This window comes from Phyllopteryx taeniolatus, chromosome 3 (genome assembly GCF_024500385.1).
Source record: "Phyllopteryx taeniolatus isolate TA_2022b chromosome 3, UOR_Ptae_1.2, whole genome shotgun sequence".
In the NCBI taxonomy this organism is placed as follows: Eukaryota; Metazoa; Chordata; class Actinopteri; order Syngnathiformes; family Syngnathidae; genus Phyllopteryx; species Phyllopteryx taeniolatus.
In genome coordinates this window covers 24,749,254-24,767,914 of record NC_084504.1, presented here as the reverse complement: position 1 = coordinate 24,767,914, position 18,661 = coordinate 24,749,254, and the positions used below count along the sequence as shown (strand labels likewise).

Here is an 18,661-nt window from a genome sequence, read left to right as displayed (position 1 = left end):
CACTAGAGGGAGCCCGCGTACCTTACTATAAAAACTACTGCTCAAAATTGTCAGTAGGTGTGAATGTGTGTGAATGGTTATTTAATATGTATGTGCCCTTATAATAATAATAATAATAATAATAATAATAATAATAATAATAATGTATTCTCTGTGACTGAGTGTGGGCCATTAACGGCGGGAAGGAACATTTCAGATGAAAGAGCAAAGGGACATTTAAGCTTGAACGTTGGCTCAAGTCAGGGTGTGTGAAGATTCTGGGTGTGATTTGTCGTCGATAGCAGCTCTTGAATGAATGTGCAGTCTGTTAAAAAAAAAAAGTTCCATCCTTGAGCACATCGGGGCCATTTCAGTATACATGCACACGTAAACGATTCCTTTTTAATGGAATCACATTTAAATGACTTTAAAGACCTCGTTGTATTTTGGGCTTTTATTTTGTTAATCAGCAGTTTCCTGTGTAATTCACGGTTCTCTCTCTCTCTCTCTCTCTCTCTCTCTCTCTCTCTCTCTCTCTCTCTCTCTTCACTTTTCACTTCTCTCTTCACTTTTCACTTCTCTCTTCACTTTTCTCTTTTCTGGCACGCTCTATCCCAGACCGGAAGTGGACTCGCGAGCACTTACTTCCGGACTCTGGAGTCAAGAAGCACACTCGTTTGGAAGCTTGACGGCGGCAGTGTTGTTTTATTTTTTGTGTGGAGCGGAGGCGGTGCCTCGGTGACAGCCGGGGCGGGCGAAAGCGAAGCGGCGGGCGGGCAGAACTCAGGCCGAACACACCGAAGACAACCTTCCCGCGGCAGCGGTGTCGCATCCTCTGTTCACCACCACCGGACTTTCCACCCCCGGCCTCACATGGCTTCTGTGAGCAGTGCGGAACGACGGGCTTTTGCTTTAAAAATCAACAGGTAAAGAAAGAAAGAAAACAAACAACTCTTTTATGTTTCGTGTGCAACCGTTTTGACGAGTTGTAACGGGGAACAGGCAGCCACATGTCGACAGGGCAACAGGTTACTTATGCCATATGCGGTGTGCTATCCAAGTTGCTTAATATGATCCCATTGGAGTTGACGTTGTTGAATAGTTGCGTACATTAGTACTATATCCTGTTAAATGGTTGCATGCATCACTACTATATCCTATGGCGTGTCACAAGTGACCACGCTATACTGTAAATGAGTAGGCATGTGCTCATGGTTCCTGCAGGTGTAGAGGAAGTCAATACTTGGAAGTCCATTGTGTCTTATGCTCATTGCTAACTCATTAAAACAACCAAACAGTGGCGTTTCCTGTGAATAACTGCCAATGCATGTGAAGCTTCCCCTTTTGGCAATGACACACGTGATGGGTTTGAAGCCGTGTTTCCCAGCCTTTATTGTGCCAAGTCACATAAGTATCCCAACAAGTGGATAAACAGGGTTAATTATGTAACCTCTGCCATCTAGTGGAAAAGCTCCCTGTCACTATAAGTCGCTGGCATTGATATCCATCCATCCATTTTCTATACTGCTTATTCTCATTAGGTTCACGGGAGTCCTGGAGCCTACTCCATCTGATTTTGCGCAAAAAGGCAGGGTACACCCTGGACTGGTCGCCACCCAATTGCAGGGCACATATGCTATAGACAAACACAGAAAAATAACCTTCCACAATCACATTCACGCCAAAGGACAATTTAGGGTGTCAAATAAACCCGTCATGCATGGTTTTGGATTGTGGGAGCACCTGAAGAAAATCCTCACAAGCACGAGCAGAATATGCAAACTCCACACCGGAAGGCTGGAGCCCCAAGCCCAACTTCAGAACTGAGAGGCACTCGCCTACCGTGCCACCTTGCATAGATATGCCTAAATAATACTAACTATATACTATCGAGAGTAATTAAGTGGAATTGGATAATTGCCGTGGCACAGGGTTTGGGAATCACTGCTTTAAAGGAGACATTATGCAATTTTTTCCAAAATTTTAAACTAGGTTTCTTAGTAAAAGTTCTCTGTCCTTCTGTCAAATTACACAAAGGATGAATAATAATAATAATGGCTTTGACTCATATACAGTCAACCCCCGCATAATCTTGGTTTGGCATTCGCACATTCATATATTTGCAATTTTTTTTCCTCTGAAAACACAGTTATTCACTTTTTTTGTGCCCAGGCCAAAGCAATTAAAGTATTACTTTGGCACCATTTGGTGGAATCATGGTGCTGTTGTCAGGATTAATTCATTGATAGTGTTTTTTTAATCAGAATTTCAAAAGATGTCCTGTTTTGTTAGCGATCCTTGAATGCCCCTCGTGCACATTTACTAACATTTATTGTTGTGTGTAAATAGCAGAAGGTGAGTTTAATGAGAAATACAGGGAAAAGTGCTAGTGCACATATTGGTTTGCCAATGTGTGATGTCATATCAGTAATTGCTAGTCTTTTTTTTTTAGGCATCCTAGCTAATACTATTGATGCGCCTCGTGACGGTAATTTGTTTGTGTGCGATAAATGAACTACTGAATAGAGTCTTTTTTTCAAGGCTTATATGCACATTCAGTAGTTGAGTCTCTGGAGTGCTTGCCCACCCATCCAGTGTCAAATTACACAACAAGGGCTTTGAACGCTGCATGTTTAGTAAAATGAGTCTGTGGGCAAGCCATTTGGAATTCTGCTGAATCATGACAATTGGTGATGTTTTTCTTGCTTGCGCCACCTGCTTGAAATCAAAGCTTTTTTTGTACTAGGGCTTGTATGCAGTTTGCACTAGCTTTTTACGAGTTTAACAAGTAGCTCTGGCCCTAGTCTTGTTGTGGTAGCGAAGGCCATACTTGACATTGGCCCAGTAGTAGAGGGGCGAGCAGGACAGTGACTCATTTGGATGTGACAGGGTCATTTCAGTCAGGCTCAAATAAGGTGAAAGGTTTGCTGTAATTTTTGATACTTAAGGTATTTTGACCAAAAAAAAAAACATGTCAAAGAGTTAATAAGACACCTGTAAATTGTGTTATGTTAGCACGGTGAAGAATCCATTCATGCTAATAAAAATATTCCAGCAAATACAAGAGGTGTGACTCTATAGAAGGGTACAGTTTGAATTTCGAACATGTAAGAGCGATATATTTTTAAAAAAAGAACAACAAAACAGATAAGATTAAAAAAAATGTAGTTAAATTATACATATTCGAAAAGAAGTAGGACATGGAAAAATTCATTTGGTGCTGATCCCAATAAGGATTGTTCAGCCTTGGCAGAAGTTTGCACATTCCACTTTAGCAACATGGTTGTCCAACATGAGCGAGAGAGAGAGTAAGCAAAGTGCTTACTGTAACATTCATGTATAAAGTGCATAAGCAGCACTGTCTTAATCCCCCTTTTTTGCCATTTGTTAATGGACCTTCAACTAAAAAAAACCAACACATTTTTCTTACTGTAGCACATTGCTTTCTGAACTGCAGGGGTATAACGTTTCTCCTATCAGGGGCCATTTTAGTTTTATAAGGCCATACCAAATGTATGAGGCAATAATCAAACATGTTTATTATTATATATTGTGAATGTGCTGTTTTTGCTTTGTTTATAACAGTTCCTCTGAGATTTAGTTGTTACAATTGCATACAAATAACAAAATGTCCACAGATCACATGCCACTGTTTTCATATTCATGTACAATCCTCTATCCATTCCAGGAGGAATGTACCACACTGACATTTATTTATTTATTTAAAAAAAAAAAAATAATAATCCATGACACATCAAGGATATTGCTTTGCTGTGCAGCGCTGAGCTCAGCTGCACAGGGATGTGAGAGATTTGTGGGCCACAGCCTGAATCCAGTGATGAGCCAGCAGAGCAGCTGCTTGCATGGTGCTGTTAGGCCAAGGACGCGTGCCAATGATATGCTCATTGATAGTGGAATGATCTTCTTAATCACAATTAAACATTTAATTATCAGCTTAGTGTAATTATGTCATGAATTGTGCAGTTGTATGATAACAGTAACAAACTAATAAGGCACTTTATTTGGTACTGTGTGGATAGGCATTTGGGCTTGATTGACTATCGGGAAAATTATGAAATTACAATTTTAATTAAACATTACTGATAATTTTCTATATTTTTTCATTATATAATTAAAAATAATTTAACATAACAAAAGGAAAAAAACTTTCTATCGCTATAATGTTCTTTGACTGCAAACACATTTTTTGAGGTTGAAGCAACAGCGCCTCTCCTGGTTGCAGCCAAGTAATGCACCAATTTTGTCTCAATTCATTAATCGACAATCAATTCCTCACGATCGACAGCATTCTTAAAAAACGAATTAATTGATTAATAAGCGGCCGTGGGTCAGTGGGCGGCTGTGGCTCAGGTCGTGGAGTGCGTCGTCCACCGACGGGTCGACTGTTCGAATGCCGGATACGACTACCTTCTGTGTCCTTGGCAAGACACTGAACCCTAAATTGCCTCCAGGTTGGCATTGTAAATGAGTAACTGTTCTCAATTGCCTTAACTGGTTAAATAAAGGAAATTATTTGTTGTTTGTACATTTTTATATATTTTAAATGCAGTATTTATGCAGGCTGTATTCCAGAGGTGGGCGTAAGTCACATATATGTAAGTCGGAAGTAAGTCTGAAGTCTTAACATTCACGTTTCAAGTAACTCCCAAATTAATTTGGCAAAAGTCAGGCACATAAAGTCTAGACTAGGGTTGGGCATCGAGAATCGAGAACAGATTGGAACCGGGACTAACATTCCGGTTCTCCCAGAATCGTTCAAATTCAAAAAAATTTGTTTCCCAGTTTTGATGCCTACAGTCCACCGACCCCGAAGAAGAAAGTGGCGAAAACCAACCAAGAAGCAGCGAAAACCAACAAAGAAAAACGCGCACGAAGACGTGCTTGTGCCCAACAGCGCCGGCGGCGACGAACAAAAGTATCTCTTAATTATGTCAAAATAAATGACCAGTCACCTCAGTGTAATACTTAGAATAAGATTATATTGTGCAAAGTAGGCTTTCACGATGTTAGAAGTCTGACGCGTTCGCTCCCGCTCCGAGCCTCAGGCTACACCGCGCGGAACTTCAATGAAGTCAATTGGGTTAGTGAAACAATAAAATACGTCTATGCCAACATTCAGGCAGCTAACAAGTTAAACTCTTATACTGATGGTTTTTAGCGTTGATTTTAGTCTTTCAACCAACGTAAGAGCTGATGACAGACAAAACAGTAAAATATTACTTATCATACTAGAAGGAAAGTAGAAACAGTCGCATCACAAGCTTAACATTGAGCTAAAACGTCACCAAAGGTAAAACTAGCAACTTTACATCACAATGAATTGGGACAAAATTCACAAAAACGTTGTCTCACAGTATCACAAACACTAACCTTGTGTCTCATCGGTGGGTAGGTCAAGGAATAAACGTTTTACAGTGCATTTGGTTCAATACATTACTCTTTTTCTTGTATCTCGTTTTACTGTCTTTTTTACCGGTGTCTTGTGCAGTTATTTTTCATGCCAAAATGCTGTGTTCCGGTGCGTACCCTTCAAAATATATGGCTACATGCTTAAAAGGGGATGTCAAGTACATATAAACCATTTGCACATATAAACCATTTGATGTGATAAAACAGTCGCAACTAACTATTATAGCAATGCGAAATCTAACTTTTAGGTGAAACATTAATTAATGATGATTAAGTCAATTGGGTTAGTCCAACACACATTGCCTTTTAGTTAATAGGTTTGATATTGACACTGGTTATAAAGATCCCAGAGTCAAATGTTCATTTTAGTTTATTCTCCAGGGTGCTAAGAAAATGGATGTGCATAATTTGGACACCCTATATTTAAACCATGCAAACGTTTTTGACCCAGCCCCCTAAAAGAATCGGTATCGAGAATCGTTTGGAACCAGAATCGAAATGAGGAACCGGAATCGGGACCGGAAACGCTCAAATTCAAACGATGCTCAACCCTAGTCTAGTCCCTGTTAAATCAAGTAATTTCCTTGGTTAATCGAGCCATAAGTCAAGTCCTACGGTTTTGCTCAGTCCACCAAATATTTGCACACTGTTCACGTTGCACTCTACCTATACTTGCTTTAGTAAGCTGCACTAACATTGACAATCGCAAAGATTTTTTAAAGGTTCCAAAAACAGTCTCCATATTGTCTGGGACTTTATTGTCCTCTCAATTAAACACATAACCGGCAGTTAGCTTAATGAATATTCACCCAGCTTTTGGTTAGCTGAACTGTGAAGTTAACGTAGCTTACGTGTCTTTGTGGGTTTTACAGTGACAGATGAAGTTAGATGTAATAGCAGTAGTGTCTCATGTCTTTGAGTTGCAAACCTTGCATGTAGCCATTCTCTTTTTACCAATTTTTTCAAAAACATAATCCTTGAATCCAAATTTAACGGTAATAATCTTCACTGCTCCCTCCATGACACTTCGGCACTCTGCATCATGGCATAGTGGTAAGTTGCCAAGTTTGCACGCACTACTCAAAAAACCTTCTGTTTCCCCAATTAAAAAAAAAAAAAAAAAAAAAAAAAAGGCACATTATCTTTAAATTGCAGAATTTCAAATGCAAACAGGCCAGACTTGTCGAGTCTTGAATACCAAGTCAAAGTCAAGTCGAGTCTTTCATAAGTTTGAGCGAAGCAAGTACCAAGCACTACTAAAATTGGCGACTTAAGTCTGACTTGACTCAAGTCCCCCACATCTTCTATAGTGTTTACAAATTACAAATCAGTGCAACTAATAACAAACATGAATCACACCCGTAAGGAGGATGTGTCGATTGTCACTAAATGAATCCAACATGTTTATAGACCCGAAACATCCTGACTATTCTCATTTAGTCCCATCCAGATGCATTGGGAAGGAAATCCTGCACATAGGGGGGATCATGCTGCTCTGGTTTCACTTCAGTTTTCTGTCAGGAAATGTTTTTTTTTTTTTTTTTTTTTTCTTTTTTCTCCCATCATAAGCAGAAAAAAGGCAGAAAGAAGAAGTGTTTAAAGCAATATAGCACAATGTGTATTGGCAAGTAAAGAGAAGCAGCATGGCGGTAACCATAAACATATGGTGACAGGTGTGAGGACAGCTGTGGATGGGGGGCCTCTGCAGTTCAATACCTTTTCAGTGAAGGAGGGGTTCAGATTAAATTACATGGGATTTGCTCTCATTAAAAGCCATTAAAAGACACCCCAAAATGTTATAGAAATCAAACTCACTTGACATTAAGATTTGTTTTGGTCACTTTGGATCACTCCTGTGTTTGTGCGTGCCTGCCCCTGACAGGAAGCTGAGACACGATGGTGCTGATAGCAGTAAGGCCCATTAAAGTCTGGAGACATATGATAGGATGAGACACAACAAGGGCATCCCGCTGCCACAATCCTCTCGAAATGTACGCCCCACCACCCTCTGTTATTCTTCGACTTCCTCTTTGGATCAAATGACTGAAGGTGGTCTTTTTCGGGGGTGGGGAAGCGGTTTGCCTGGTCTTGCGTCGTGAAGGAGACACCCACCTCAGATTTGACAATAATGCCAATTAAGCCACATTTCCACCAAGCATGTTTGGTTCCGTTATGTAAACATTGTTTGGCAATTTGCAAAATTTCCTTGGCTATGGGAAAATTCATATTTGGTTATTTTCTGAGCAGCAAGATGGTTTAGTAGTTGTTGTGTGCCTGCCTCACTGTCAAGAGGTTATTTGTTTAAATCTCGGCTTGTGAGTTTTCTCTGGGTACTCTGTCTTCTGCCCACATTCCAAAAACATGCAAATTGAAGACAATCAAATTCATGTTGTACTCCACCCCTCGCCCAGTGTCGGCTGGGATGCAGCATGGCAACTCCTCAAGGCAGTACTTTTCTGCTCCATACAAAATCTCTGCAATCGAAACTGGAGGTCAGAACATTTAGCTAGAAATTCAAACATTCAAAAATATTTGAAACAACAATTGTTCATTTCCTCCATTGTTGATCAAGGAAATGTAATCAAGTCCTTATGAGCAACCCCCTCCATTAAAATGGCACACTCCATGAATATGGCACATATTCTGCATCGTTAATAATTAAAAGATTTCAGCTCTTTTTTTTCTACTAATTAATGTATATTACTTTCTTTGAACAAACCTCATAAGCACATGCTCTGAAGTGTTAAATTCCATCCTTCCATTCTGGCACGAGCCTATCCCAGCTGACTTAGGGTGCGAGGATTGACACATACGAATAATAAATACTGATAATCAAGAGCAGAGTTTCCCATTCAGACATCCAATCAGAATGTAGCAGTAAGAGGGAGTAAGGGGGGTTGGGGGGTGTGCCTGTCACATATTCAGGAAGGCTTGCGCAACATTTGCAGAAATGCTGACAGAAACACAGCATGTGCACACACAGCAAGTGCAGGCCTGCAGTGTAGGATAGTGTGACGCAACAAAATTAGCTGCTATTGGGGGAGAGAAGACACTTCGGTGCTGGTTCTAGAAACACAAGTAAATATTTGAATAAGTACAGCTTGGCCATCTTACAGTGCTTGTGACTTGTATAGTTTTAAGTGTGACAGTGTTATTGACATCTTTTTCATGCATCTTTGGGGGGCATCTTTGTCATGCTTTAATGTCAAATAAGCCATTACATATTCTCTGGATTGAGTGACAACATTGTAGTTCCTCAGCATCAGGGATAGAAGAGGCACTGTTTTTCTCATTTTATTTATTTTATATTCAATACAGTGTAGTCATCCATTTGGGAAATAATGTGAACATGTCTCATCATTCCATCCATCCATCCATTTTATATATCCTAGTACCTGGAGAAAACCCACACAAGGATGGGAGGGAACACGCAAACTCCACACAGGAGCCCCAAAACAGAACTCCTTAGCGTATTGTGGTTGTAATATCTTTTCTCCATTTCCTGTGTTCCAGATTTACACGGGAATCCAAAATGACCCCAAATGTTAGATTTAAAATTAGAAGTCTCTCGCTTTACTGCTGCTGCTTGCTTTAGTCCCCATTTTGTTGTTGTTTGGCCAAATGCGGCTTTCGTCCATACAACACAAATGACACCCAAAGCGCTTCTCACTGGCCAGGAGGTGAATTGATTCAGAAGATTTGCTGAATCGAAATTGAATTGGGGAGGGAAGTAGTGCCATGCATTGTTTAATCGATATTTTTACCTACCCCTAATGTGTGTAGTATGTACTGTGCTTTAGATTGCAAAATAGTTGAGAATGAATCAACAGCTCCTCTGCTGTTCAGTGCCAGGTAGTGCACTCCATTTTTGCCTCAGTGGCTTCAAGATGCGATTAATCAGTAACCAAATAAACAGTTGACCAATTGTTTGATTATTCTGCTCATCCCTAAGTGGTTGTTGCCACACCAGTTTCCCTGAATCCAAAAGCAGCACCGTTATCTTTCCACTTCCTAACATAAAAATTCTCTTATTTGTAACAACTTAACTGGATTGTACAGTGCGACAATACAGGAACCACAATTTTGATGATGTAATGATGTTACAGGGTTATTGTTTTATAGGACAGTAAACTGACTGTTAGTGGATTGTCTTTGGGTGTGTACTGTGTCTGATTATGTCACCTAGAGACAGGCATCAATATTCGTGACTATTTCCTGACTTAATCATGAGTTGCAGTCTCTCATTTGTCCTTGTCCAATCGTCCCGTTATTTAAGTTAATGTCTTAAAAAAACATTTTGGACATTTCCTGCACAGTTGCAGCCTGAGCTGCCGGTGTGACACTGCTTGGCTGCAATCAGGTTTTATTTTGGGACGACACCATCGAGCTGAGAGAGAGCCGTCTGGGAAATGACTTAGTGGTCATTCTCAGGGATCTTAGACCCTGACATCCAAGACCGGGCTGACACAGCAGAATGATTCAACACATAACTCTTTGTATTGTATTTGTTTCTTTACTATTGCACAATCAGTGTCATCACGTTATTATCTTTCCAATATTATATAGTTTACTACACTTTTATCCAACATTTTAATCAAGAAAATTAGCAGAACATTGGTTCATGTTGAATTGTCCAAATCACTGCCCAGTAAATCTCCGTTTGAGGGGGGTTTCCAGCCAAAGGACAGCACGGTCCAATGAAGACAATGGTCTCAGGCTGCTTGTGTGCTGTGATGAAATAATGCCTGTGTGCTGCTGGCAAGGCCTGATTACCGTTTTACTTGCCTGCTCTTTTTATAGCCACACACTTTGTGTTTTGAATGGGAGCAGACGACCGCAGAGGGTGTGCTTGTGAATATGCTCGTGCACAGGCAAATGATACTTTTATATTCAGTTTTAAGTTTTGTAGTGACATGGCTATGTAAGGGCTTTGTCTTGGTTATTGCTGTGTCATGTATAGGCGGGATATTTGTAGTGTAGTTTGTGGTTTTAGGGTGAGGGCTTGTCCCTTTTAGAAGTGGAGTGTTAAAAACATTTTATGAGGTTTGAATTGCCGTGTATACAAGTTCAGCACAGTCACTGATCAATACACCCTCCGGGGCCAGAAAAGACGTTCGGTTTTCTATTGTGTTTGCTAAGTAGCTGCACAAAAGTGAAACTAGTGAGTTCAAGTCTTACAATCCATAGGTTGTCTGCCATTTTTTTAACCTCTTGTAAATATACTATTTTATTTAGTTCAGGATAATTAAGCCATCATCCTCCCATCTCAAAGATAACCAAATGGACTGTAGACATTACAAATGATCATAAAGGCTTGAATGTCAGAGAAACAACAGCAGAAGAACTGTGATAGTGCCTCCAAATTTGAATGTCCCAAATGTCCTCTTTGGGGGGGAAAAAAAGAAAACTCAAAAAGTTGCACAAAAACCCTCATTCATGTGTGATGTCACAAGAGCGCAACGTACCTCACTGGAGCTCATTTCAACGAACTTCAAAAGATTTAACTTGGTGGGGTGTTAAGAGAAGAAGAATGTGACTAGAGAAGAAAAATGTGCACCAGAAAGCAGACGTTAACTGCTAGGACTTGTCGCAATGTTTGACATCTTTTCCACACGTATAAGGCCATTAAGGATGCCAAAATGCTGATTAAAACATTGTCTGTGCAGTTAGTAAAGGTTTTGGAATGGATTTATTAAATTACAATTTTTCCTATGGGAATTCAGTCTCTGCTGTTTTGCCTGTGTCACACATTCAAACCTCTTCAGGATCCACAGCTCAGTTGTGTTGCATTAAGCCTCAATGCAAGCCTTAATGATTTAGGGTTGGGTGTAATTCTTTACATGTTTGTGTACAGAAAGTTTTAAAAGGTGAGGTTCGAGTGTTAATTTCTCTTTTCTGCTTTAATCTGTCCATTTTTTCACATCAATTATGGCTTTGTTCAGGAGTTTTGTATGTGACCGGACATGCAGTTTGTTTTGTTTTGGTTTTAGTCATTTTTTATTTTTTTTTTCAACATTATTTTAATGCTCCTTGCCTGTCTTCACTTGTGGGTTTCAAATTACAGTTGTGTTTACATAAAATGCAGCTTTACTATTGGACTTTGCTCTGAAAATTCTGTGTCCCCACCTTCTTGGGTTTGACATGTCTTGAGTAACACATGTCGTCGTTTGTAAGTGGAACATGTGTGACATCACAGTAAAACAGAGAGATTGTACAGAGGAACATCTAAGATCGAACCTACAAGACAATCCACCTCACGATGCTTGTCGAACTTTGATTCCTTCCGATTTCAATGCAGTGTTTTGCCATAGGAAATAATGGAAAGAGTAATAATCTGCCCGAGATGCCTGTCACCATCACAAACGCTACAAGAAATGTTTTAAGTAACATGTAAGCATTATAAACCGTTATACAAGTGCAAAAATAAGCCTTGTTTAATTAAGATGTATGACAAAGGCATGATGCGAATGTGGATTCTTCTCTTCTCACATTGCTCTTCTTTTAACACTCCTTGTTGAGGCTGGTCCATCTTTTGGAATAATTTGCAAAAAATGTTTGAAAGTCACAGAAAAAAACAAAACCTAATTTTATTGCTGAGGTCTTATATAATGGCAAGTTCAGGTTTTGTGCGACTTTAGTGGAATCTTTTCCCTGACAATTTTGGTAGAAATCTCCGTTGTAGATGAAGTATGGTCTCTGATACGTTCCACTTTATTATAAGACTTTAGAATGTCAGATATAGGGGCTACAGCTAATGATTATTTATATAATCGATTAATCTGTGTATTATTTTTTTACCGATTAATTGATAAATCGAGTAAAAAAACATTTTTTACTTCCATCCGTTTTATTCAGAATCAGGATATTTTGTCAAATTGAAAGTGTAAAAAATCCACAAACATAAATTAATTAGGGTTCAGTCTGGTTTGGTCCATGATGTGTCAGAAAATGGCAAAGATTTTCATAATTATTTTCCAAAGTAAAAGCAGATGTTTGCAAATATCTTATTTTGATTAAACACACAAATAATCAGTCTGTTTTCATGGATGACTACAGAAATTCGAGGATTTGGACAAAAACAATCAAAGTTATTGTCTCTTAGCAATTCATCGATTATCAAAATAGTTGTGGGTTAATTTGATCAATTTATTTGTCGATTAATCCATTGATTGTTGCACCTGTAGTCAGACTTGTAAGTGGCCATTTTTCCCCCTGGAATATCAAATACACTTACATTTTCCCGATTGACTTAATTTGAATCTTATGATGATGCATCATGAGTAAGGTACTTGAGTGGCGTTGACATACTGGTACTCCTCCATTTTGGACTGAGCTTATAGTGGTAATTAGCAACACTTTGGCATCGCACGCCGTCTTACATGTACTGTATATTTGGAACCAGACATTAACATGGACAAGTGGGCGGTGCTGCAGTGTGGGTTCAACATTGGCATGGCCTGCCCTTATTGTACTGTACCGTGGATATAAAAAGTAAACACTCCCCTTCCATGTGCCAGCTTTTACTGTGTGCGCAAATACAGTGGAACCTCCAAAGTTGAACTCCTCTTTCTCTAAGCAAATTATGCCGATTCATTTAATTCACAATAAAAGTCCTTGTAAAAACATTTTTTACAATGGGTTGTGCATTTCCCTGCTGTTTTATAAAGAGCGTCCAAACCATTGCATATATTTAGGGGAAGCGTAGAGGAGAACTACAAGAAATTGCCTCACTTTTTTCTTATTTTCATTCTCTGGGCTGCCCCTTGTTTGGTATTGCAACCGCACATACACAGCCACTGTATCTTCCCAGTGTCTTTGAATGCAACCCTCCATTGCAACGTCGTGTAGATTTTCTGCTGTAGCCTGACCCTTAAATCAGGGTCCTGTATTTATTCCACGGGGTGCCTACACGACAAAGCCTCCACAGAGTTGTGTACTTTTGTAGTATGAGGCAAACAATAATGTGAATGGAATCGCCATGGATGAGCAATTCAACCAAATGCGAGTGGGAACAATGGTGGAGTTAGAGTTGTCGTGCTCATTAGTTCCATGACGTGCCTGTTGCTTGAAATATGCAAAAATAATGATTTTAAACAATGTTGGATTTGTGTTTGAATAAAAATGATTTGAAAAGCCACAATTTTCAGTACATTGGTATTCTAACATTGCCCATGCCTCCATGCTATAATTCCAGGCATTCCTCTGCAGAGATCAGGCGAAACTTCAGTGGCAACTATGGCTATTATCATAGGAGGACAAACTCCAACGCTTCGACCACGACGTACCTCACTGTGGTGAGTGTTGCTTTCCATCCACTGTTTGTCATGTTATTCAAATGTCACATTCACACGTGACTCTTATTAATATAAATAAGAATGCATGCATGCATTGTTTGTAATGGAAATGAACACTGCATGACAACAAAAAGACTACAGTGGCCTCAAATGTCACAAAAAACTTCGAAGTCAAACGTCATAGTGCATAACGTCAGCAAATCTCATGTGACTTTAGCTCAGTGAGCATCTAAAGGATGAACTCTTAATTTAGTTTGTTCTGCTTTTTTTTTGTGTGTGTGCGATGATAACAATCGAACTGGAATTATGATGTGGCTGTTGTATAGTGATGAAAGTGGTGGATGCGTCTCTATTCTGGCTGCTCGGTACAAAATGGATGTAAATCAAATAAATCAATCATGAAAGAATGGATTTGTCATCGGCGTCAAGAGTTTTTAGTTTTTCTGTGAAAGGTTCATTGAAAACTCTAAATTGCGCGTAGGTGTGAATGTGAGTGCTAATGGTTGTTTGTTTGTATGTGCCCTGCGATTGGCAGGCAACCAGTTCAGGGTGTACCCCGCCTCGTGCCCGACGATAGCTGGGATAGGCTCCAGCACGCCCGCGACCCGCGTGAGGAGAAGCGGCTCAGAAAATGGATGGATTCACCTCCTTAACCAAATTAAACAATCTCCTATTCAATGATACAGTGGTGCCTTGAGACATTTTAATTCTTCAAACATGTTTTTTCATAAGAAAAATTGCAATCAATAGTATAAAAACACAGTGGTAACATTTGCTCTCCTGCAATCTGCAAACACGGAAAATGCGATTATTGTATGTTGTATTTTTTTTTCCTTGTTCTTTTGTGGGGTCTATTGGCAGTTGGCAAACGAGCTTAATGGCGCACTACCGCCACCAACCGATATTGTCCTTCCACCGCAAGCGCACTCGTAGCTCAAATTTTGCAAAATCGGTTAAGTGACAGCTCATATCTCGAGAAATCCGTAAATCTGGGCACTCGTATGATGATATCTCAAGGCACCTCCGTATTTTCAATAATTTTATTAAGAGTCTGGGAGTACGTTATACTTGTGGTCAGCATATCTGCCTCACAGTTCTGGGTGCAAACCTCGAGTTTGCATGTTCTCTGGTTCTCTGGGTAGTCCGGCTTCCTTCCACGCTTGAAAAACATACGTTAGGTTTATTGGAGATTCTAAACTGCCGGTCGGTGTCAATGTGAGTCTGAATTAGGGCTGGGCATTGCTAAGACCCTCACGATTCGATTTAGTTTAGATTCTTTAGGTTACGATTCGAGTCAATGTTGATTTAAATTCTCTCTCGATTTAGGAAGAACTAGAAATCCACAAATAATTAAGAGTACATTTTGACAAAATATTTATTTTTGGTGTGACATACGACCTGTTTACATGACGTCACATTTTTTAGGCAATGAAACATGAAAATAAAAGTTTTTAGTGCACTTATTTGTGCACATGGAGTACTAATGTGAAAATACATGGCAGTTATGTGTAAACACTGAAAAGGTCAAGTGCATGTAGACTTAAACAATATTTGTTTCCTCTTGGGAATTATAGTTAAACAAAAAAAAATGTGCACAATAATAACTTTTGTGCATATGGAGTACAAAAGTAAACATGATAATAGCTCTGTATTGAAAAAGTAAAGTGCATATCTACTTCAACAATATTTCTTATTTGTTAGAGTTAAGTAATAGCTAATTAAGTAGCATGTTTTTGGCAATTGACAGTTGACAATTGTCGGTACTTTCATCGTTAAACCCCATTTTCTTTATTGCCTCTGTCAACAACTTCGCTCTATTGCTCCCTGTGTGGCTTCCATGCAGGGCTGTAGTCTCTAGAACATTTGGCACTAATTCCCCATCGTTAGAAATGAAATGAAAAAGTGATAGTGTGTACGTAGGGTAATTCGCAGTCTGCCGACTGCAATGACTCCAAAACCCCTGTCTTAGCTCTGTGTACAGCTTCAGGGTAGCGACTTCTGACGTATTTTTGTGTGATTTTGAGGAGTTGCTGAATTGATATTTGATTGCGTGGGGAAGTATTGCAGTGCACTGATGAATCGATGTTTTTACCCACCCCTGGTATGAATGATTGTTTGTATATATGTGCCCTGCGATTGGATGGCGACCTGTTCAGGGTTAAAGGCTCAAAGTCCCGATCATCAATTGTAAGAGTGATTATCCTGTGCTGTACAGTGTGCTGGGCGTGATATGTATATATTAGCTCTCCCCCCCCGATCCCCCCTTTTGGATCTGCTGGTAGCAAATGCTTGTGTTTGTGGTCGAAACCGACAACGACGATCCACAGACTCCGCGATTGTGACGTGAAATGTAACGATAGGCATTTCTTCTTCTACTGCTACTTTTTCTTCATTGTATTTCCTGGCAGTCTGGAGGCCCTGTGGGACCATGCTGCCTCCTCACAGGTCAATCTTGGTACTACGACAGACTCTTGGTTTGGGGGAGGAGACTTAATGTGATTGTCAGTGGAGAATCTTTGTTTTGGTTGTTACTGTGTTGGTCATCTGGAACACACATACTATAAGAGCAGTAATCACATACAAGTACTTGAGAGTTTTTTTTCCATGTGTCGGGTCTGTCACATTTTATAAAAATCTGTTAAGATGTTAAAAAAATCACTACATATGTAGCCCTCTTTAAAAGCGTAGTTGTACTTTGACATGCTTGGGAGATCCCGTCTGCTGTAAAGTCGGTGACAAGCTAAGCGACTCGGGCTCTGTGAAGCTGACGGGATGATACGCAGTAATCCGTCAGAGGGATTTGTTCCTACTCTCACTCTTGTGAACCCTCGCTTCACACTTTTATTTTCTATTCCTATCCTTCCTCCCCACATTCGCCGACCTACATCTTGCTCGCGCAGACCGAGTTTACCAAAGCTCTGAGGCGACGCTCCTGACACTCACTATCACCGACTGACTGTGCTCCATGCCTTTGATACCCCCCTCCCCAGTGAAGGTCCTTGAACGAGTCAGCTGACTGGCTTTAAGGAGTACGCCACGCACCATTCATCTATTTCCCAGCTCACGGCGCCCTGCAACACGGTTAATCCCTAACCTGCTTGGGAAATGGGTCAGGAGTGAGGGTGGATGGGGGGCTGCCTACCTTACAGTTTACACAGGGAAATCTTTAATATGGCCGGATTTGGGATGCTGGAGAGGGATTTTTTAATACCATAATCTTTGGGATGATAGTTTCCCTGTTTGTTTGTTTTTTTTTAAATTCCTTCCATGGCTCTTTTTTTCCTCCACCTCACATGACAAACAAATCCATCCATCAATTTTCTATAGTGCTTGCCCCTCACTACAGTATGATTGCGGGTGAGCTGGAGCCTATTCCAGCAGATTTTGGGTGAATGGCTTGGTACACCATGAACTGGTTGCCAATCATTCGCAGGGCACATATAGACAAACAACCATTCATATTCACATTTTACACCTATTGACAGTTTAGAGTCTTGAACCAGCGTGGGAGGAAGCCGGACTACCCGGAGAAAACCCATGCAAACACAGGGAGAATATGCACATAGGAACGCTGGAACTGAGATTTGAACCCAGTTTCTCACAACTGTGAGGCAGATGTGCTATCCACTGCGGCCACGTACTGCCGCAAACAGATTCATGTCAGGTGAAATTAAAAAGAAAAGATGCGTATGTTTTTGTGCGCGTTTGAAGTTTCAGTTAACGGACGCAGGGAGCGCGTGCTGATGTCACATCCTGTTGTGGTTTGTCTCAAATCTCATGTTTGGTGGGTTCAAGGCTCAATTTAAAATCTTTATGCAGTGCCAAAAATGCATTTTTTTTTATAATGCTGATCTCTGATCCACTGCACTTTTCAGCTTCTAAGAATACAAGGATAATATTTAAGAGGAACTGCATCGTGGCTTAGTTTCATTGAAAAGCAGCCAGCACCATACAGTGTAGGTGCAATCTGTCACTTTTCATATCCGCCGTGCGCCATTTTGCAAGCTTCCCCTTTTGGTTCACTTTTCATTTGTCGGCAGGGTAAGTGAACAGGATTTCTCTATTAGCACATAAAAGGATGACCGCACTCAAATTGTTTAGTTGCTACTTCAGTTGTTGAAATGATCACATTTTGTGAATTGATCTTACTAAATTGTATGTATTGCACTATTTTAGCAGACTTTTCCTGAGTTTTGCTTAACCTTTTTATGCTGGGTCAATACACAGACATTCCATAGTAAGAGACTGTGTTGGTTCCACATAGCAACGTGCATTGATCAGAGGCATGCATATATTTGCATTCATTTGTTCTAGTTTGCCGCCACACTTGAAACAGAGGCTGCCGCCACTATGCAGACAGTGTTGTCTTCATAAAAGTAGTTTAGGGTTGCGTCTGTTCCTAATGGTCTACCCCTTGAACATCAATTCTTACCCCTTCTGTTGAAATTTGCTGCTGAAAAACATGCCCTTGGGTGGACTGATGTGCAGCAACACGTCTGTAGGTAAATGGAATTTGCTTGGCGCTCAATTGTTGGGTTGAGCAGTGACTCATCATGTTATGTTCCTGCAGTCATTTCTCCCTCTTCTCAGTCTGCTAACTCAGTTGATATTTTTACCATTCCATTAGTAGCCTATTTTTATTTTATCTAATGGTACATCGGCGGCACGGCGGACGACTGGTTAGAGCGTCTGCCTCACAGTTCTGAGGACTGGGGGTCGATCCCCGGCCCCGCCTGTGTGGAGTTTGCATGTTCTCCCCGTGCCTGCGTGGGTTTTCTCCGGGCACTCCGGTTTCCTCCCACATCCCAAAAACATGCATGTTAGGTTAATTGAAAACTCTAAATTGCCCGTAGGTGTGAATGTGAGTGCGAATGGTTGCTTGTTTGTATGTGCCCTGCGATTGGCTGGCAACCAGTTCAGGGTGTACCCCGGCTAATGCCTGATCATAGCTGGGATAG

General features: G+C 40.4%; 1 protein-coding gene across 2 annotated transcripts in view; it reads left to right on the top strand.

Annotated features, from left to right (window-relative positions):
* The first annotated feature begins 576 nt into the window (after window positions 1-576).
* The window catches only part of dock8 (dedicator of cytokinesis 8), a 90,850-nt gene continuing 72,765 nt past the window's right edge, over window positions 577-18,661 (top strand). For both annotated transcript variants that reach the window (XM_061767828.1, XM_061767827.1), the window contains exons 1-2: window positions 577-905; window positions 13,604-13,703. In XM_061767828.1, the coding sequence (XP_061623812.1) occupies window positions 853-905; window positions 13,604-13,703 (153 nt within the window). In that variant the 5' untranslated portion in view covers window positions 577-852. The remainder of the gene's footprint in view (window positions 906-13,603; window positions 13,704-18,661) is intronic.